The 22,615-nt window shown below is 47.3% G+C and overlaps 1 protein-coding gene across 2 annotated transcripts in view; it reads right to left on the reverse strand.

Annotated features, from left to right (window-relative positions):
• The window catches only part of SCARA5 (scavenger receptor class A member 5), a 121,268-nt gene that overhangs the window by 43,242 nt on the left and 55,411 nt on the right, over positions 1 to 22,615 (reverse strand). For both annotated transcript variants that reach the window (XM_041767838.1, XM_041767839.1), the window contains exon 4: positions 4,677 to 5,351. In XM_041767838.1, coding sequence (XP_041623772.1) covers positions 4,677 to 5,351 — 675 coding nt within the window. The remainder of the gene's footprint in view (positions 1 to 4,676; positions 5,352 to 22,615) is intronic.

The raw sequence follows: 22,615 nt of genomic DNA on the forward strand, positions 1-22,615 counted from the left end.
GAGGCATAAGGGGCTGTCTCCAGCTCCCGCCCAACCTGCCGGGGTGGCTTTCCTCTGGGCCTCCTGGGCTAAGGGGTGGTGGGCCAGGCTGGGTGGCACTGCTAGTGCTCAGGGCCTTCCGAGCAGGGAGGCCGATGCAGAAGGCCACCAGACAGACTGCCGTCCAGCCCACCTAGGGAGCAGCCACCCGGGCTGTGCTTCCTAGTCCTCAGTGAGGTACAAACACTAGTTACATATGGCCCAGTTCACAGAGACACTTGACACTTCCAACATGTCCCTGTGCACTAGAGGCCAGAGTTGGAGCCCAGGACCCAAGGCCTCACTCCATCACGTCATCCCTCTGTAAACACGGCTGGGCTCTCTACTACATGGTGTGTTTTCTTGAAAAAGCAGCTCACAGGTAAGTCTGCTCTGCCAACTTGTTGTCATGAATTGAGAGATGTATTTTTGAGACCCAGCTGGGTCCCTGGCTTGGGATTTGAGTCACCTCCCTCTCTGGGCCTCACATCCTCAACTGTAAGGCAAGAGGAGAGGACTAGCTGATTGCAGAGCCTATTACTACTGTGATTCTATAACCATCCATCTAGCAAACAGGCCATCTGAATATGGCAGAGAGTCCTGCCTTCCTGCCTGGTTCACTCCTTCCCCCTCCTGTAGGCCTCCCCTTTCTGGTTATTTCCCTCCTCCTGGTATGCCCTCCTTCATCTGGTTATCTCTCCCTTCCTGATATGCCTCCTTTCTCTGGTTATCTTTCTCCCTCCTGGATGCCTTCTCTCTCTGATCATCTAAGTTCTCTGCTTCTTTCAAACCACAGACAGATTTCAAAGGATGTGATTAATACTGAAAATCCAAAGCAGAAAACAGAAAGTACTGTTGGGGGTGTATATAAAAGAAAAACCAGAGACAAAACTCATAGAAAACTGTATAACGAAGTGAGAGAATGAAAACCATTTGGGGTCAAGCTCCAGAATAACATAAATAAGGTCATATTTGAAAAATACACATAGTTGAGTATTTCTGGATTCTGCACCAGCCAAGGGCAAAGAGTGGAAGAGTGTGAGTATATGTGTGAGCGTGAATGTGGGTGCATGTGTGTGTTTAAGGGCTAAGAGAGGAACTGGACAAAGTTAGGGCAGAAAGGCCATTCCAGAGAGCAGTACGGAAATGCACAGAAGCTTAGCTGGTAAACCATCCCTTATCCAAAAGCCAGGGTAGAGTTTTGTCTCATTAGAGTTGAATGGTAATTACACCAGATATGTCCAACAGAATCCTCGGGAGTCATTCCAGTTGGGTCCCTGGCAGCCATGAGAGAAGGAGATGGGGAAGGGAGGTGCCCAGTGCGGTGGTGATTCTGGGAGCCAGAGGGACTGAGGGGCGTTCATATCCAAAGTACAGTGGCCCATCATGAACCCGAAGCTTGAGGACTGGAAGGCAGGCCTGGGCAGCATTGACATGAAACTTCCAGTTCCAGGGAACAGAGTGTGAATCTTTTGGCAAGATTCTTTGGTAAGAACCTTTTGGTAATCTTTGGTAATGACCAAAGAAAGACTACTTGGAGAATCCCACTGGAAGAAACTTCACAAATGAATGCCCAGAGCAGCTTCAGTTCAAGCCAAGGAGAGCGCGCTTGCAAATTATAGAAGCAAGGCAGGATGGGAAATCTCAGAGAGGCCCAGGAGGAGGCACCAGCCAGAGGCCTGGTGACCTCTGCTGACTGCAAGAGGAAGGAAGCGGGAAGGGGCTACCCCCAAGGACCCTCCAAATGGAGTCCAAGGGACCACCCCTTCTTCTCCCTTCATTGCTCAGAGCTGGCAACTTTCCACCCTAGAAATCAGGATGGTCAGGTGACAAGAACATGGTTTCTGAACCAGGAAGACCTATATTCACACCTTGACTTGGCTACTTGCCAATTGTGTAAGAAACAGTGGGAAAGTTATTCAAGTTTCTCATCTATAAAATAGGGACAGTCATACTGTTTGGCAGGATGTGAGGATTAGTAGTCTTTGATGTCTACTGAGAGAATTAATGTCAGCACAGCGTCTGGCTCAGAGTGGGTCATAATTCAGTAGAGTTGCTTATTATCAGTAACTACCTGACCGACTGCTATGGGCAGAGGAGACCAAAGAAAAGAGAAGATGGGAAAACGTAGAATCCCAGGGGTGTGGATCTAGAAGAATGAATTCTACCTCCTGTCTCCCTTTGATTTCTGCGAAGTGAAAGCCCGAGTGACGCAGGAGAAGAAAACCAATATTCTGACTGCTTAGGTTGAAGATCTAACGTTGCTTCACAGACATTTATGGGATCCCAGTTATGTGCACTGGACTGTCAGGTGTTGCAGAGAGCAGGGTGGGACACAGGAGGGCGGTCTGGGGTGTAGTGCACTGGGCAGTGGGTTCAGTATCCTGGCCTGATCATTGAATTACACACTTCAATGGGCGAATGCCGCAGCATGTAAATTAAACCTTATTAAAACTGTTTGAAAACAGAAAATCCTGGGTCAGATCATTACCAGCTGCGTGGCCTTGTGTAAATCAGGCATTTCCTCTGGGAGCCTCACTTGTTTTTCTGCAGGAGTCCTACCCTGCCCCCAATAACAAAGTCTGCCTTCAACCAACCTCACAGTCAGTCATAGGGACCCACTCTAAAATGAAATGATGTACCCCAAAGCAGTCTGTGGACTGGAAAGTACTATGCAAATGGAAGGCTCCATCATTACTCTTTTCTGCCCTGAAAAGAATGGAGAAGCTCAGAGGAGGGAGACTTCAGTGAGCTAGAGGGGCCAGTGCGGTTCTTGCAGGAGGTTGGTTTGAGTGAGATCTGAAGGATCCGGGGATCTGGATGATAATGAGGAAAAGGAAGGAGGAGGCACCAGTAGGAGCAATAGCTAAAGTAAAGGATGGCAGTGGGAAGGGCGGGCTATGTCTCTGGGGCAGTGACGAGACGTGTCCCACTGGACTGGATGCTTCTCACAGGGCAGGGGGATGGAAACTGGCTGTTTATGGACAATACACCACCTACAGAATTAGACAAATAAAAGTTACTAGAACATTCCATGTTTCTGGTTTCTTGTGAAAAATGGGAAGACTTTGTGCATGTCAGGTCCATATTTCAGCCTGGCCAAAATCGAGTGGACCTGCCATAAGCCGCTACTACTCCTCTGACACCAAGATCACTTTACTCATTGACATTGCTCGACTTGCTCCTACAGACTGTTCCATTTGTAACCTCGGGGAGCAGGGAACAGTCAGAGAAAAAGTCAGGGAAGACAGGTGGGGGTCGGGTGTGCAATAGACGACAGCACACCAGCTCTGGGATCAGAGCAGCTTGGGTCCAAATCCTGGCCCCATCACCTCCTAGTGTGAGGCTGTGAGCAGCTTCCTGAATCAGTGCTCTCACTGCTATTTTTAAAAGACATTACCTGGCCATAGCTACATTTGCAGTGAACAAGCATTAGGTATAGAATTTTCTAATCACTATGCTGTACACCTGAAGCTAATGTGACATTGTGTGTCGACTATACGTCATTAAAAATTTAAAAATAAAAGACATCATACGAGGCATGCTTCTTAAGAGGCACAGTACCTGACAGGCGGAGTCCACCGTGGTATTATTATTATTATTATTATTATTATTATTATTGCCTACTGCCTAAGGAGTATTTATTGAATCTGGCAGAAACTGGCGAGCCATGGTGGGGTGCTGAGCAGGAGGGTGATGTGGGAAATGTGCATTTCACAATAGGTGCCCCTGACAGTGATATGCAGGGCAGACGGTAGGTAGCAGGAAGGGGTGAGGGAGAAGGGAGGGGGGGATCAGTTAGGTGTGGAAAAGAGAGAAGCTGGCTCTAAACGCTCTAGAGTTCATAGGCCTGGGGCAAGAGTACCAATGGAGGCTTACACATTTTTGCCATTATTTTTAAGAGTTAGTTATATATGCAGCTAAGAAACTGTTAATTAAAATATGTTCTTGGGTGGCCCAGGTGGCTCAGCCGTTTAGCGCTGCCTTCAGCCCAGGGCATGATCCTGGAGACCCGGGATCGAGTCCCACGTTGGGCTCCCTGCGTGGAGCCTGCTCCTCCCTCTGCCTGTGTCTCTGCCTCTCTCTCTCTCTCTCTCTGTGTATTCTCATGAATAAATAAATAAAATCTAAAAAAAAAAAAAAGAAAGAAAATATGTTCTTCTGTCTGGATGCATATAGTTCACAACAGCCGGGAAGGTCAAGTTCAAATTTGGGATTCTCCAATTCATTGTAGCTCTAGCATTGGAGGAGTGCCTCTCCTTCCGGCCTGAGCCTGTGGCAGGACCCCTCTGCTTTTTCCACAGCCAGAAACGCTGGGAGGCTCCCGCTGGTACACCCAAGCTCTGACTACCCGGCCCCCCATTAGCCACCCTTGGCCATACTTATGCCTGGGGGGTGTGGACCCCGAGTGTCCTCTCTGGGATGTAGAAGGGAGGTTAGGTCCTCCAGGGGAGAGACCTGCACAGGCTGGGGAATGGGCACAGGCCATTTGGGCAGAAACTTCCAGGGTCCCCTAGGGCACGATTTAGCAGAGGCATTGGAGTCTTCCCAATGGCAGGTGGATTGAGGGAGCAGCAGGGGGCTCCTGAGCCCTTGGGGGAGAGAGAGGGGTCCCCAGGAAGCGGGGCCTAACAGGTGGGGCGGGGGCAGGCGGCTACCTTTGGCGAGGGAGATGTTCCTCAGCGCGATGGAATGCTCCCAGTCCTTGAGGCGCAGGTCCTCGGTGACCGTGTTGAGCACGGCCAGCTCCTGCTTGAGCTGCAGCTCCATGCCCATGTGCACCAGCCGCATGCGGCGCGCGTCCTCGCTGGCGTTGCTCACCAGCACCTGCAGGTCCTGCAGCCGCGTGCTGTGCAGGGCCACGTCGTAGGACAGGCTGTGGTTGAGGCCGCGCAGCGCGCCGCCCACGTCGGCCAGCTCCTCGCCCAGGACGCCCACCCTGCGCGCCAGCCCGTCGAGCAGGCCGGCGTGGCGCCGCAGCAGCAGCTGGGTGCGGTTGCTCTCCACCTGCAGCTGGTACAGCTCCAGCTGCGCCGCGTCGCTCTGCTGGCCCGTGCGGTCGCGCAGCAGGGCCACCGCCTGCTCGGCCTGCGCCGCCTGCGCCTGCAGCCCCCAGAGCGCGCCCTCCAGCCGCTGCACCGCCCCCGCCAGCGCCAGCAGCGAGTCCGACTGGTTCTGCAGCGCATCCTGCACCTTCCACACCTGCTCCGTCAGGTCCGCCTGCAGCGGAGCCTGCAGCAGCCGCAGCTGCAAGTCCCGGAAGCTCTCGTTCAGCCGATTCACGTTCCGAGTCAGCGCCTTCAGGTCGTCGGGGGAGCTCCGGGGCCTGGACACTGCGGAGGGGGAGGGGGAGAGATGAGCTCCGCGGGGGAGGTGCCCCGGGCCCAAGAGGCAGGCCCCGCCACAGCCTGGCGTGCAGTAGGTGCTCAATAAACCACAGATGAAGGGAAATTAGAGGGTGACTTTGTTTGAGTGCCTTGGTACATCCCGGGCACTGCGCTAAGTCGGTGGTCCCCAAACTTGGCTGCCCATTAGACTCACCTGCTCACGTGTCCCGCCCACAAAAATTCTGATTTTTTTCCTTTTTTTAAAAAAAATAAATTTATTTTTTATTGGTGTTCGATTTGTCAACATACAGAATAACACCCAGTGCTCATCCTGTCAAGTGCCCACCTCGGTGCCCACCACCCAGTCACCCCCACCTGCCGCCCTCCTCCCCTTCCACCACCCCTAGTTCGTTTCCCAGAGTTAGGAGTCTTTCATGTTCTGTCTCCCTCTGATTGAACTGGTCTGGGGTGTAGCGTTCTTAAAAGAGCCCAAGATAATTCTAAGGGGCAGGCTAGTTGTACTCATCTAACCATTATGCATGAGGTCTATCCATATGGCATTGCCATTTCTGTATGTTGAAAATGACTGGCTATCAGCAGTTGCACCTGGTAGCCCCTAAGATATTGAGGGCTAGCCTCTCAACGCTGGGAGGCAGGCACCATCATTAACCCCCCCTTTAGGGTGAGAGCTGTTGAAGTCACCCAAGGTAGCACAGCAAGGAAGCTCAGAAGCCAGGATTCCAACACACAGGCCTGGCTTGCTCCAGAAGTGGGGTGCTTCCCTATAAGGCTGCTCCAGAATTGTTTGAAGAAACCATGCCAGCAGCAGAGTCAGCCAGGCTCTAGGTAACACTCCCAGCTTCCTGATGCCAGGGTCCCACCCCACCCCCTACAACCTCCTTATTGGGGAGAGAGTCCCTCTGGGCAGGTACGGGTGCTTTTTATATACTCCCTACTCGGCCCACTCCAACCCTTTTTCTTAATCCTCTAATTCCTTCCTCAAGCAAACAACCCATCTCAGCGACTTCACCCTTTCTCCTTAGAGAAGTTTCCTTTTCTTGGTTATAAGCAGCTATTTTACAATACTAAGGGGAGGGATGTGCATCTTAATTCCAATCCAGTGGAATTCCTCCTGGAAGCTTGTGGGCTGCACTGACTCAAGTACACCACAAACCCTGGTGCTGGGAGTCTTGGGTGCTTGTGATCAGTTTGTTGTGCATTGTCCAGGGCTGTACCCACCTCTGCTCTACACACGAGAGGAATGGAAACAAACTAGTAGTAGAAGTGGGACAGAGTCAGAGGTGGAGGTAGATGAGGCACAGGAGGAGCTCTGCCTCGGAAGTCTTGAAATGGGGGAGAGCAGGGGCCTTCATCCACAGCCTGTTCCAACAATGAGAAATTGGGATAGGATAACTCTTCCAGAACCTCAGGTTGGGAAGGGGGGCAGATAGCTGTGTGGGTGCTTGAGCCACTGGAAGACCAGCTGTTGCTGTACTTTGTGATGCTTCTGGAGGAGCCAAGTCATTTCAAATTAGATTCAGAGACTCATAGCGCTAGGTGGAGCCTTGAAATCCCCATCTCAGCTTCCTGCTCACCCAGAACTTTAATCTCCAAGAAAACCACATGCCAAGTGGTTACCCAGCCTCTGCTGATACCCGCCTCTCCGCCTTCAATTACTTCTAACTGTTGGAATGTTTTGCATTCTGTTCAGACTGGAGATTTGCCTTCCTGTAGTTTCTATCCACTAATCCTGCCCTTTGGGAGTCATATAGAGCTCGTGAAATATTTTTTCCACAAGACAGCTCTTCACAATTTCAAAATTTCTGGTTGAAAATCTGCATTTCCTGCATCTGTTCTCTCCCGACTAGGTTTTAAACCTCCATACATCCTGGCCACCCTTCCCTGCACATTCTTGAGTGTGTCAACATGCCCCTAGAGGTGGTGTGTGATCCAAGTGTGGTTTTCCAAGATGTGGACAGACTGGGCAGATCATGGTAGCAGGATCATCTCCTTCACTCTGGACATGAGACGTCATGTCCATCATGTGGCCCAAACTGCACTCTGTTTAGCTTCAGCTGGGCTTTTCAGACTTTGGCCATTGGATTTGGGTCTATGCAGTCCTTGGTGAATATTTCCCACAACTTCCAGAAAAAAACACTGAGGCCAGGGAGAGTAGAAGCGAACTGCCTAATGGCATGCTTTCGGCCTCCTGGTCTAGTGGTTCATACCACTGCTGCATTGCTCTGGGAGCTTAGCTGAAGAGTTGTCAATAGAAGTAGAGGTTCTGGGGGAATGACTCTGTGACCCAGTCACCACCTAAGTAACCACAGGAACTGTCTGCTGAAGAAATCACCAAGGCCGGGACTCAATTTTAAAACCAGCATGTTTGTCCAATATTCAACCCAGATTGGACGGCAAGTATTAGAGACGGAGCAGTTGGAACACAGTCCGATAATTTAGTGCCAATCCCTGCCCACAATGCCCCTGGAGTTCAAAGAGACACCGCAGCTTATCAGATGCAATAAAGAATGCTCGGAGCTTTGCAAGTTCTGCTTTGAAAACTGGGATTTGTGAGTGACTCAAAGGAACAGGGCAACCTCCTTGCTTTCACCTCCAGGCCTGCCAGTGGCAACATCCTGAGGTAGGCAAGCTCCCTTACTCCCGCTCTCTGCGGGCTCCCCACCCCCTGCCCTCCACAGGCGGTACCCATGCCCAACTGGTGCCCTGTGCCCTTGAGGAGCCCTGGCCTTGCCCATCAGCTCCCCTCTCAGAATCTGGCAGCTCTTGGGTCCCCTCTCTCAGTCCAGGCAACTGAGCTAACACTAGCTCACACGAAAACGATGGGCAGTCGGCTACTCCTTCCCTGAGAGTTCATTTGGGTCTTTTATTATTGTTCATGGCACAACCAGTATTAACATACACCCAAATGAAAGAAAGAAAGAAAAGTCTTCCACAAAGCACACTGGCTTTCTTTCTCTTGCTCCATCCATACACATCCCCAATCTTTACAGTTTGATTTCTGAGTTGCTTGTTTTTTTCCCCCCTAATATGACTATTTCATAAGCATGTTCTAATCCTTCTCTCTGTCTTTTACAATTATAACTTGGGTAGCCCCGTAGCATCCATCAAAGGGATGTGTTGTAATTTACCCATTCTCTTACCGTTGAATTTTTTTTTCTATCGTAGACAATAAAAGCAGAAATGTCTCTCCTTGTTTTGAAAATATTCCTAACAATAAATTCCCAGAAGTTGGATTAGGGAATCAAAGGGTATAAACATTTTTGTGATTCTAAAAAACTCCAGCCAAATAACTTCCCCCAAAGTGATGCCTATTTATATGCACACTTATAGATGTTCTAGTGTGCCAGGTTAAACAGACCAGATAGTGCAACAAGTGCCACAGTCCTCATATTGTTAATGTCGCAGATATGATGGTACCTTGTCATTTTTTTATGTTAATATATGTGCATTTTAGAAGTGGCCTTTTCAAGGTAATGCATTAGCTCAAAGGAATGGTTTTGGCATATTAGGTACCCAGGCTAATCAGAACAGAAATTATTTGGAGGAGTAGAGTCTCTGGGCATCAAATCATGCTGTATAAGCCCAGAGCAACCTCCCTTTCTTCGGGAATCACTTACCCACCCCAAAAATGAATTATCTCCTTCCAACAGTCACAGTATGTTCTCAGCCCACACCACCACCACCACCCACCCTCTTCCCCCATTTAATTCCTTCCAGATGTTTGTTGTCCTCAACAGGGAACAATTCTTCCTTGAGTGTGACTCTCCTAATTCATGTTTATGCAAACAGTTCATTTATCTCTCTGCGTGGCATATTTTTTTTTAATGTGCTTTCATTATTCTTCAACTTTTATACTTCCACAAAGGGGATGAGAAATCAGAGAGTAACAATAATCACTGGCATTTCCCGAGGACTTGCTATGTGCTTGTAATATTCTAAGGGCTTTTCACATGAACACAATCGCTCACCGGCCCTATGAGATAAGTACTATTATGACCCCATATTCTGAACGAGGAACCCGAGGCACAAGAGATTAAGTAATTCATGGGGTCACACAGCCAGTAAAGGGAGGAGACTGACTTGAGCCCTCGGAGTGTGGTTCTAGGGCTCCTGGCTCTTGGCCACTCTGCAATACCGCTAAAGGATAGAAGGCACAGAACAATTTTTTTTTTTTTTTTTTTTTTTTTTTTACAGAGACATGCAGATATGGAATAAACTCTGAAGGTGGTGAGCTCCCCATCATAAACCCAGGCCGGAGTCAGGCTGCTCAGCAGGAATCATGTAGGCATTCAAATTTGGATTCTGATTCAGTATTGAGTGCTGAGTCCTAATTACGTGTAACTGCATGTGATTCTGTAATAATATATGATGAATGCATTAGGGTCTGCCTCAGGCTGTGCCCGGGGCTGGGAGGCTTGCTCACACACCTCTCCTGCAGCCCTTTTACCTGAGCAGCAACTGAACCTTGCCTTCCCACCCACACCTGGGCCTCGAGTTAGCCCTCTGATCCATAGTCATCCTTTATATTAATGAAAACAAAAATCACGTGCTGGTTAAATGAAGATGCTCTGGATGTGACTGACCACGGGGGCTGCCTTCCCCAAATGCATCTGGCACACCTGTAAGGCCAGCAGGGCAGAGGATCCGTGTGTCGGTGGGGAGGAAGAAAGCTAAGCATTCTGTTTGATGTTTTGTGGCCTAAACCTTGGGCAGTGGTGTTCATAACCCTTTATCCTGTATAAAAGTTCACATCCATCACCTCACTTAATTTCCAACAAAATTCACCTTGGGAGGTAGGCAGGGCAAGTATTCATAATTTCACGTAAGGAGGGGAAAAAAAGAGTCTCAGAGAAGTCAAAATATTGCCAGAAGTATAAAATACAGATGAATCGGGGTCCTGTGTCCCTTAGTCTAGCATACCATCCTCTAACACCTTCTGCTGGGATTGTCAGCCACATGTGGAACTACAAAATCTATAAGGAGAAGCAGGGCAGGAGATGACACTTATTAAGCACCTGCTGCATGCCAAACTCAGTTCTTATAAGAGACTCTTTCCTCCCGACGAAGTAGGAGTTACTATGCCCATTTTTCAGATGAAGAAGCTAAGGAAGGTAGCAGAGCATGAAAGCAGGCTCAGGCTGCTCCGTCTCTGAAACCCTGGGGGCTCTCCCACTTTTCCTCCCTTGCACAAAACAGCATAGGGCATCTGTCTCCCATCTTTCCAAGGGAGCACTGTTGGAGTGCTCCGGCAGGCCACCTGAGCAGAGGCCCTACTCCAGCCCACAAGGAGGGAGGACCAGTTAGTGGCTTGGGAGGGTGTGCAGGGAAGTGGCATCTGAGCAGTCTGAGGGAGGGTGGGCCATGGTGTGGGGGGATGTGGGTTGGGGACAGGTGCTAGAACACTGCTGAATGCCATGCAATTCTCCTGTGGTCCTCCTAAGTCTGCGGGCAGATAGTGTCACCATTTTACAGAAGAAAATACCAACACTAGAGGTATTAAGTAACTGGCACAAGGCCACCCTGCTGCTCGTGGGAGTCCACTCTCCTTCCATTGCACCTTGTAGTCGTACTGCCTTGGGTTCATTTAGGCCCATGGCACTGAGGGAAGGCAGGCAGGTGGGTATGAGAATTCATAGATCATATACAGGGCACCTGTGAGAAAGGATGGGACTGAAAGTGAGGATGTTGACCTAAGCACCAAGAGGCAGAGAGGGGGCCTCCTTTCAGGGGGTCTGTAGAGCTGGCTGGAATTTGCTGAGCTCTGGATACATGTGACTTTAAGAGAAAATGAACTTAAAAGTGGAGCTCCACACCTTTATTAGGGTTCCCCTGACTCCAAGATGCAGGAGAGAACCAGGGCCAGCCTCAGGGCATTACCCGTGCAGGCCCCCAGGGCTCCAGGCTCAGAAGGACACTGTGCGGAGGGCTTCATACTCTGCAGTCACCAGCTGGAAATTTTGAGAATTTTTTTCTTTGAGTTTGTGTAAGTGAAGTCTGATGGGGCCCTGGCACCTCAGCTCACGTGCAGCCCCACTCCCACAAGCCTGGGATGAGGTCACGGCCTCTCACTCCCCAGGGGGGCCCTGCCATCCTCTCTTCTACCCCCATGAGGATGTCAGGGTCCAGTCACTTCCCATGAGGATCTGTACTCATGCCTGAAAATCCTCATGCCTGTTTTTGTCATTGTAAACAGCAAATAAAAACCTACATGACAGGTGGAGAGACAATAGGAGGTGAAAAAACCCAGCTTTTTTTTTCTTGCTTCTGAACCAGAGAACCCTACATTTTCATTGTGCACTGAGCCCTGTTTATGTAGCTGGTTCTGGAGAAAACTAACAACTGTTTATCCTCTGGGGCCCATATAGCAACCCTATGAAGAGGCAAATCCCAGGCAGGTCTGTCTTAGCTGCCTGGGGCTACCATAACAGAATACTGGAGCCTGGGTGGCTTAAACCACAGATATTTATGCTCTGGTTTTGGAGGCTGGAAGCCTAAGATCAAGGTGCCAGAAGGGTTGGGTTCTCCCGAGACCTCTCTCCTTGGCTTGCAGACGTCTGTCTTCTAGTTATATCCTCATGTGGCCCTTGCTCTGTGTGCACATCCCTGCTGTCTCTTCCTCTTCCTATAGGGGCACCAGTCCTATTGGATTAGGATCCCACCCTTATGACCTCGTTTAACCTTAATTACATCCTTAACGTCCCTATCTCCAAATGCAGTCACACTGAGGGGGTAGGGTTTTGACATATGACTCTGGGGGCAGGGGCAATTCAATCCATAATGGTGTCCTTTAACACCCCAGTTACCAGGCGCTGCATAGGCATAGAGAATGGGTTTCTGCTGCCCTCTTGGGGGTACAGAGAGTAACATTTAGGACTAGTATATGTAATCGACTCTTCCAAGCAGTTGTGCAGTGAGAAGTGACCAGAACAAGGCAGATTTGCAAGATGACTGTTGAGGGGAGCAGGTTGTTCATACTGTTTGAGGTTTCTTTTTTCTTTTTTTTTTTTAAAGACTTTATTTATTTATTCATGAGAGACACAGAGAGAAGCAGAGACACAGGCAGAGGGAGAAACAGGCTTCATGCATGGAGCATGATGTGGGACTTGATCCCAGGTCTCCAGGATTACGCTCTGAGCCGAAGGGAGGTGCCAAACTGCTGAGCTACCCAGGGATCCCGTGTTTGAGGTTTCTAAGGCACCTCCAGGGAGAGACATCCAGAAGGCTGTTGGAATTGGAGAGAGTCTGAAGCTGGAAGTGCCGGTTTGGGAATCACCAGTTGTACATAAATGTTGATGTTGTGCCAGTGAATGAGGTCAACCATGATGGGAGGACAAGTCTTGGGATGGGGTGGGTGCCCCAAGGAGAGAGGGGAAGACCTGCTGCTACTGATGAGCATTAACAGATACTCTGTAACGTCACCTCAGACAATGAGCATCCCCTGTGCAAGGGAGGCACATGGTCTTCCAGTCTTCTCCATATCCAAGCGCTGAGTTTAAAGCACTCAGTGAAGGTTTTTGCCAACCTTGGAGAAATAGCCACGTAGCTAAATATCCTCGCATGTGTGGCTGGCAAAGAGAGAGACGAGCCAGGAAACGATGCTCGGCCTTCCAAGGGGCTCTGCATGGCTCTCATTCCCTGGGCCATCTGCCAGGGGCCAATCACTTATAGATGGATGGGACAACTTCCTGGCAGCCCCAACCCAGATACCAGGTGAGCTGTTTACCTCTATGGGAAATCTGTAAGGTCCTATAAGAGATCCTGAAAGGACTGCCTCAAGTATTATGGTCAAACTGGTCTCTCTTCCTGGAATGTCTTGTTTTTCCATAACTGTCTTTTTTTAAAAAAATATTTTATTTACTTATTCATGACAGACACAGAAAGAGAGGCAGAGACACAGGCAGAGGGAGGAGAAGCAGGCTCCAGGCAAGGAGCCCCATGTGGGACTCCCTGGGATCAGGCCCTGAGCCGAAGGTAGACGCTCAACTGCTGAGCCACCCAGGCATCCCACTATTTGTCTTAATCATCACTCAGTTCACATCTCTTCTAAGAAGCCCTCCCAGATGGGCACCTGGGTGGTATGGTGGTTTAGCTTCTGCCTTTGCCTCAGGTCATGATCCTGGAATCCTGGGATCGAGTCCCACATCAGGATCCCCTTGGGGAGCCTGCTTCTCCCTCTGTCTATGTCTTTGCCTCTCTCTCTGTGTCTCTCATGAATAAATAAATAAAATCTTAAAAATAAAAAAAAGAAGCCCTCCTAGAGCCTTCTTTACTCCCAGTTGGATAGAATTTGTTACTTTTATCTTTATTATACTAATAATTACCATAAAATGCAATTCCAGAGCTAATCATACCCATCAGCCACTCTCATTATCCTGAAAATTCCAGCAGGGCAGGGACCTGATGTATTTACATAACCTTGGCATTTGTTTAAGGAATTGAGTGTGCAAAGCACAGGTAGGATTTAAAACAAAATAACTCTTTTTTTTTTTTTACCATACCTTAAAATTTGAGTATTGTAGTGGATTGAATAGTGTCCTCTCAAATTTATGTTTACCTGGAGCCTCAGAATGTGACCTTCTTTGGACCTATCTAAAGATATAATGAGTTGAGATGAAGTCTTACTGTTTTAGGGTGGGCTCTAACCCCAGGGACTGGCATCCTTATAGAGGAAGAGGATACACAGAGACACAACACGAAGCAGAAGGCCAGGTGAAGATGGAGGCATAGATTGGAGTGATGTAGGCACAAGAGTAAGAACACCAAGGACTGCTGGCAGCCACCAGAAGCTTGAAGAGATGCATGAACTGGAATCTCCATCAGAGCCTGCAGAAGAACTCAACCCTGCTGGTGCTGGAGTCTCACACTTCAAGCCTCCTGAATGGTGAGAAAGTGTGGTACTTTGTCAGGTAGCCAAAGGAAACTAATACAGGTGTCCAAGGCTTGGTAGTTCTTTTGGTGTCAAGGAACAGATCGAGGCAGGAATGAGGTGTCATTGAAGGGAGGGAAACGGTCAATAGGAGGTTTACCAAGAGAAGAGAACATGTGCTGCTATGAACTGAATGTTTGTGCCCTCCCACCCCAAAATTCATGTGGGAGCCCTAATCCTCAATGTGATAGCATTTGGAGGGGGGGTCTTTGGGAGGTGATTTGGTTTAGATGAGGTCCATGAGGATGGGGACCTCAGGATGGGCTTAATGTCCTTATAAGGAGAGAAAGAGACCCCATGAGGACATAGCACAAAGACGGCCATCTGCAAACCAGGAAGAGAGATCTCACCAGAACCCAACCATGCTGGCACCTTGATCTCAGACTTCCAGCCTCCAGAACTGTGAGAAATAAATGTCTGTTGTTTCAGCTGCCCAGTCCATGGTATTTTGTTATACTAGCCTGAGCAGAGTGAGACAGGGCCTTCAGCGGGTGGTCTGAGTGTAGCACCAAGGCCACGAGCAGGCAGGGTGAGTCTTGAGCTAGCCACATGGGTGTCATCCAAAAGGGCCGCCTGCAGGATGAGGGCATCTCAGCCCCAAGATGAGTCAGCGAGCAGGACAGTAGGGCACAGCCTCAAGGGGAAGAGCCGGGAAGGGCAGGTGCTATGCAAGCACCAAAGCAGAAGCCAGGGCTGGAGCTAGAGGCACAAAGGAATGGAGATAGCTGAGACTGAAAGAATGTGAGTGGGTCAGGATCCCAGGACAGCTGGTGGTACAGAGTCAGGGTGCGCTCAAGAACCTGGGCCTGCAGGGACACATCTGGATTCTAGAACTGGCCATTCACCAGATGGGGTGGGGTGGGGTGGGGTAGGGTGGGGTGTTTCTCAATACCACCTGCTCTCGGCCACATGTGGGCATGGGAAGCACTGAAGCAGGGGAAGTGAGCAGATGAGGAAAGGGAGTATTGGGGGGTTCCTTATGACCAACGAGGAGGACAACTGATCAGTAGACTTTTGGTGAGCTCGCTCTATCTATCTATCTATCTATCTATCTATCTATCTATCATCTATCTATCTATCATCTATCTATCTATCATCATCATCTTTAAGTACCATACACCCTTGTTTCTGGCTCAGCAGGATGCCCAGGATAAACATTTCCAGGTTGGACATGAAATTCTTCTTTGCTTGTGGCCCCACCAGCCCCTGCAATATATGAGGGGGAGCCAGGAGCTTTGAGCTACAGCTCAGAACAACACGAGGCCCCTTGAGAAAGAAGCCAGACACATTATCTTTGCACAGGTGGCCTGTGTTTTCTGATGCCCTGTCAGGCTGGAGACTCATCAACCAATGGCTCCCAGGGTGAGACAAGTTTTGCCAGCTGAGGTCTGGAATCCTGAATGCCTACCTGCATTGGCCTTTATCAGCTCATAGACACCCAGTGTCTCTAACTGAGCAAGCAAAGGTAGCCAATTCTGAGTCTCCTATGCAAGGTCCAACAAACAGGCAAATGACAGGGACCACCTGCCCACTGGAATTGGCTGCAACCAAGATGCACAGCCTTTACAACTAGATCCTGTCTCTGGCACACTGGTTAGCCCAAACTGTGAACTGGGGGATCCACAGAATGCATGCTGGCTAGCGGCCATCTGACAGCCATAGATGCCATATTAGGATGCCCTGGGACAACCTCAAAGAAGAAAAACCCTACCAATGTATTTATTACTTTCTGCAAAGATGTGTCTGGATACTCTGTGATCCTGGCACAAAGGTTCCCTTCGGTGGTCCAAGCAGATAGTCTCTGATAATTCACTGAGGATTACTGTGTAAATAAGATCCAAGATGAATTATAAATCAAAAGGCTCCTATTGAGGGGACTGTCCCCAGGATTCCCATTACAAGGCTAGGGCATCTGAAATCATTACCAGAGATGTCAGGAAACTCAGCGTTTCGATTACATGCATAGGTCTAATAGGAAAGAGACTAACTCTTTGTGAATTCACAAGTGGAATTAGGGACTTGCTATTTAGACCAACCTAGTGCCTAACATAGAAACTTGAACCCAGTATGTGGTCAGTGAATAAGTTGTCAATGACTAAGCAAATGGTTCAAAATGGAGAGCATCTACCTGCATCTCTTTTCAGAAGTAGAGGGGCTTGGCTGAGCAGAGACAGATGGAGCAGCCCTTGGACCCTGCCTCACACTATCAGCCTGCATTTCATCCACCCAGAGCCACAATGATCCATTTCTAGACTGGTGAAACCTAGTAGCACCTCACTTCATCTACACTCTCATCTCTTGCTTTGTGGAAACCACCTGGATCTCATCCAAGAAATGGCTTTGATCCTGAGGGGAAATCTGACCTATGGGGTCAGGGTCTGGTGGATAAATGCTCTTCACAATGACAGGCAATTCTGTAGCTCCTACGACATAGCTCATTAGAAGTCCTGACAGGACTGACCCCCAGTGGCTAGGACACATCCTTGTGTTTGCTTTCCCTACTTTCGGATCTTCCCCATCCTCCACTCCTGCTTGCCAGGATCACTTCTTACAATAAACTTCCAAGCCCATGTCTCAGGCTCTGATGTCCGTATCCCAGAATAAAACAAGAGGAATCCTTTTCTCCCTCAGCACTAAGGGGCTGGCTCTCTTCTTCTTCTTCTTCTTCTTCTTCTTCTTCTTCTTCTTCTTCTTCTTCTTCTTCTTCTTCTTCTTCTTCTTCTTCTTCTTCTTCTTCTTCTTCTTCTTCTTCTTCTTCTTCTTCTTCTTCTTCTTCTTCTTCTTCTTCTTCTTCTTCTTCTTCTTCTTCTTCTTCTTCTTCTTCTTCTTCTTCTTCTTCTTCTTCTTCTTCTTCTTCTTCTTCTTCTTTTTCTTCCTCTTCTCTTTGCTTCTTGATTCCCCATTGTCCCAAGAGGCCACAGATAAGTTCAAAATTAGGATATTCATTTTTCATTCATGCGTTCATCCAATACACGTGTGTGAGGTACCGACTCACTGTATGGGTCTGGGTGATAATAAATACAGAGAAGTCTAGAATACAAGCTTTCCTATCAAAAAACTTATCATTTACTTAGGAGAAAACAACACACCAAAGGAAACCTGTTTAAAATTATTCTGTTCTAAAGTGTTTTAAGATGTTCATTGGGAAAAGAACATGTTAAACCCAACACTAAGATTATCTGAAGTAAGGTGGTTGCGATTAGTGTAATCCGTGGACATTCTTCAGTAGTCAGGAGGACAGGGTTCTGTTTATATTTTGTCAGATGCCTCTATCAGCAATGTAGAGAAGGAACTGGGAAGGTCAAGAACTCAAGGTGGGAAGCGGGGTAGGGACAGAAGTGGTCCTGGTGACAAAAGAAGGTCTAGAAGCAAGTCAGGATGGAGAGAAGTGACACACACAAGGCATGATAAAGAAATAAGATTGTCAGAACTTGGTGGCCTTTTGGAATTGTACACTGGCAAAGAGGAAGGCTTCAATACCATTGAATGACATGGCATCTGGTGACATGCAATCCTCAGCCCTGTTGAGTCAATACACAATTGATGACTAACAGCAGATGACCAAAGCTGGTGAGAGTAATGTTGCAGATGGCAAAATCAAAATTCATGGCAGCCTCTTGGGTTTCCTCCCTCTTCGGGAGCTTTGTACTATCACTTTACTATCACTCAATAGACTTTGCTTTGCTAAATAAAAAAAAAATCAAAATTCAAAATTACCATAATAGATGTGAATTCTCAGCTGAAGGTAAGAGGATTACATGTAACAGAGACAAATGGTCTCTTTTTACGGTCAGACTCTGAAAGAGTCTGGATCCCACATTAGTTAGCTTGTATTTGTCAGGTTCCTACCTATACCTTAGGTACTCCTTGCATCTCATGCCACTTAATCCTCAAAACGACCTGTGAAACAGGCATTGTTTGTTATCCCTATTTTAAAGTTGGGGTAGCTAAAGGTTATAGAAATTAAGTAAATAGTTCAAGGTCTTAGAGCCAGGGAGGGAGAAACTCAGAATTGAGAGCCCAGGTGTTCTGATGCCAACTCCAGAGTCTCTTTCTTCACCAGAATCCCCTCTTGGCTTCACATCATAGAGGAGGGAAAAAAAAACAGGCACCATGAAAAAAAATGGTACGATGCTATAACCAAGTGTTGTAAATAAGATTACTGCTTGTGGTTATCCTAAGCTGCACCTTAAATCACCCTGCAAGCTTCAGTGGGTCATCCAGGGACGGACAGGACTACTAAACATTCTCCTCATGGATGATTTTGTTGTTCTTTCTCTCTCTCTGGTCTTTATTTTATTTATTTTTGGCTGGGAAGATAAGTTTTTGAAAACACAAGTAAGTGGTGTAGTAGTCCGCTTGGGCTGCCATAACAAAATACCACAGGCTGGGTGGCTTAAACAACAGGCCCTTATTGTCTCATGATGCTGGAGGCTGGAAGTCTGAGATCATGGTGTCTGTGGGGTTGATTTCTCCTAACATTTCTCTTTTTGGCTTGGAGATGGCTGGGTTCACCCATCTTTACATGGTCTTCCCTCTGTGTATGTCTGTGTCCTCATCTCTTCTTCTTCTTCTTTTTTAATATTTTATGTATTTATTCATGAAAGATGCAGAGAGAGAGGCAGAGACAGCAAAGGGAGAAGCAGGCTCCCCAAGGGAGCCCGACGGGAGACTGGGTCCCAGGACTCTGGGATCATGACCTGAACCAAAGGCAGGTGCTCAACCACTGAGTCACCCAGGCATCCCCCTAATCCCTTCTTCTTATAAGGATACCAGTCATATTGGATTAGGGCCCATCCTAGTGACTTTATTTAAAGACTGTATCTCCGAATAGAATTCCATTCTGAGGTCCTGGGATTTAGGGCTTCAACATAGGAAATCTTTAGGGAAACACAATTTAACCTCTAACAAGTGTTCAGTGAGGCCCTTTAATGGAAATGAACTGGAGGATATTGGGGTGGACAGTAGAGGTGGGCATTGATTTACAAGCCTTAGTCATGATTTTAGATAGCAGAGGCCCCACAGACTCAGGATAACCTAAAATGTGGACAGCATGAGTCTCATGGGGCTAGGTTCCAACTTGGGAGCTCCAGCTACTAAGTGCTTTTTCAAATTGCTGCTGCTTGTGGGTCAGGCGCTCTTGGGATCTGACAATTCTGCTTAGAAATTTTAAAGTTTTTTTGTGGGGAATCTTCTCCACAGTCCAATGAGGCTTATTGGTCCATTCTTGCAGTTAGTGGGAGGAGTGGCCTTCGAAGACATAGTCATTGAATATAGTTATAGAAAAAATAAAAACCAAATCCAAAGCCAGTTTTCAAAGCACACATGGAAAATGAAGTCCCTTTTAGAGAAAAGTGACTTGCCCAATGATATGCAGGTTTTTCCTAGTGTATCATTTCAGCTATGTTGGCATCTAAGCTAAAGTCTTCATTGATATACAATATGATAAAGCCCCTAATCTGTAATGACACAGCACAAGAATAAGGAGTGTAAATACCACTCTTCTAGGGCTCAGAGTTGATCTTACCCTGGCAGTTTTCATCCTCTTTGAAAAGTAAAGGGAAAAAAACCCTAATTTGCTGGATTTCACTTCACCCATGACCCTTCTGTATAAACGTGGTGACTACCCATCACAAAACAAAAGTTCCTTTCTAGAATCTCATCCCATCTGAGCTAGCAAATTGAACCATTTATGTATTTTTAAAAACAAATACATGGCTTGAACTTTATTAAGAACAGACATGAGATAATTTCAGCACTTATTGCAGAAATATCCTCTGCCTATGTAATAATCAGGTCCAGAATGATTAATAAGAGGGGAAACTTTCACTGATTCAGCACTTACTGACCACGAGGCATTGTGCTGGACACTCTACCACATACAGACTATTTGATACACACCCAGATCTTTTAATTTTTATAGCATTCCTCAGAGATAGATGTCATGGAGAAACTTATGGTTTTTGATTTACAGGCCAGCTACTCACATCAATGTGAAAATTCCATGTATAGGGTCACCTGGGTGGCTCAGTTGGTCAAGCATCCAACTCTTGATTTCAGCTCAGGTCATGATCCCAGAATCATGAGATTGAGCCCAGCATCATACTTTTCACTGAGCATGGAGTCTGCTTAAGATTCTCTCTCCCTCTCCCTCTGCCCCCAGCCCTGCTGCTCATGTGCTCTCTCCCTAAATAAATAAATACAATATTTTTAAAAATTATATGTATGTGGTGGAACCGGCATTTTTTTGTGTGTGTTCCACTACCTTAAATAGCATGCTTTCTCTCTGCCTCCCCCAAGACTGGGCTCATGGTAGGACATTGGAGAGATTACTTGTGTGGCTTTACAAAGACTATCCAGGGGCAGGCCACTGTATCAGAGCTGAGGTCTGTTCCTGCCAGGTGTGGGCAACCTTTTTCTCAATCTGATAACATCGTTCCAACCTCCAAGCTCCCTTTGCTGCGTCTCCCAGTAGGACCTCTTATCCTTGTCCTTCTGACCCACAAAGGTACATTGCAGCTCTCGGCAGGAACCAGACAAGCAAGTGGCAACATCCGGCCTGAAAGTTACCTTGGTGAGCACCTGGATACCCCTCTGTACTTCACAGTTAAAAATGGAGTCCTGGACAGAAGAACCTTCTTGCCCTAGCTCAAGACAGAGGTATAGATGGGCTATCTGTTGAGCTGGATGGAAGAAGAGAGAAAGCTACTATCAATGGGTGTCTAACCCAGTAGCAGACTGTGGGCTGGGTATTTTCATGTATCTAATCCCATGTGATGCTCTGAGATCATTGTTCATATGTTCAGTTTTAATGAGAATGTGTTCTGTATTGTAGAATATATATATTAAATATGTATTATAATTATATAAAAATTATGTGTTATATGTAATATATAATATATGTATACATTGTATATATGTGTTATATATATCATATATAATGTACACACATTATCTATATACAATGTAATAGTATACATCATGTAGATATACTATATAACATATGTATAATATATACATCATATTTGTTATACCTAATGTATACAAATGTCATATTTGTTATAATAATGTATATATTATTATATGTATGTATATAACTGTTTCCTGTAAATTATGGTTTGACATCTTAAGAAACCTTTCTAGCTGGGAAGAAACTGCTCCTCCTGGATCTAGGCAATTCTTAGAAGTAGGAAAGGCTCAGCTGGGAGCATACCTTTGATACCCAATCTGGAGTCACCTCTCCTCTACCTGGCCCCAGAAGCAATCTTTCTCTGCCTTCCTCATCCTAGGGCCAAGTACGAGGCAAATAGAGACCACCTCTGTAGCCTAAAGTCCACCAAAATTATTCAAACTAGCCAATCCTAAATTATTTACCCTGCCCTGCCTTGCCTTTCTCACGGAAACCACAATAAAGGCCATCCTCTAAAGTTCCCATGATTCTAGTCTTGTGCCTCCTGACCACAGTGGTGTCTCCCCTCGAGGCCTTGTGTGGGCTTCACACCTCCTGTCTCAGGGACCTGTTGCATACACTAAACTTTGTTTTCCTGATCTTCTCCTCTGCCTCCTCTTGGGGCATCACCTGACTGACCATTTTGTAAAAAACAAATACAAAATACGTTCACATGTCCAGCTTTGCAGGCGAAGCTTGTAGAGATTGAGTGGCTCGCTCAAGATGACACTGCCAGTAATGGCAGATCCAGCCTGAGCCCCCTGCTATCTGCTTTCTGCCCTACACCCAGTACACGGTCCACCCCTCTCGCTCTAGCAAGAAGCTACTCCAGGAGCCACACGAGTCTAACTCCATCCCTCTAGTCTGCCCCCAGACATAGTCACATGAGGCCCTAAGCCGAAATCAGCAAGGACAGCAAGCGTGTTTCTCTATCTTTCCAGACAATTTGTTCCACAAATGTTTGTTTTCAAACAGCTCAGTATCAGTCCCCCAGGGTTTCCACGCAGCTCTCGGGTGGAGTGGTGTGAGCTTCTCCCTGTTGGATGATTTTCTCAAATCCATCTTTCTTCGCTTGTTGAGCTTGTCATAAAGTATTTTAAGGAGGTTGGAAATCATTCTTACTAATAGGCATGTAAGGAATCTGGGCCACACTTGCCAGGAATCTAGGCACTTACTGGGTTTCCTTTTTTCCAAACATGAGGCTGGCTGCCCCCGTGTCAAATCTCTCACATTGCTGTTCCTCAAAAATCAGGCTTACGGTGCAGTAAGATGCTTTAAGCTGAAAATGTCCTTAATGAGCATTTACTTCTCATTTTCAGATTAGGAAATGAAGGCTGATAAAGGTGATATGAAATGTTCCAGGTCATTTAGACG

The sequence above is a fragment of the Vulpes lagopus genome, chromosome 8, assembly GCF_018345385.1.
Source record: "Vulpes lagopus strain Blue_001 chromosome 8, ASM1834538v1, whole genome shotgun sequence".
Lineage (NCBI taxonomy): Eukaryota > Metazoa > Chordata > Mammalia > Carnivora > Canidae > Vulpes > Vulpes lagopus.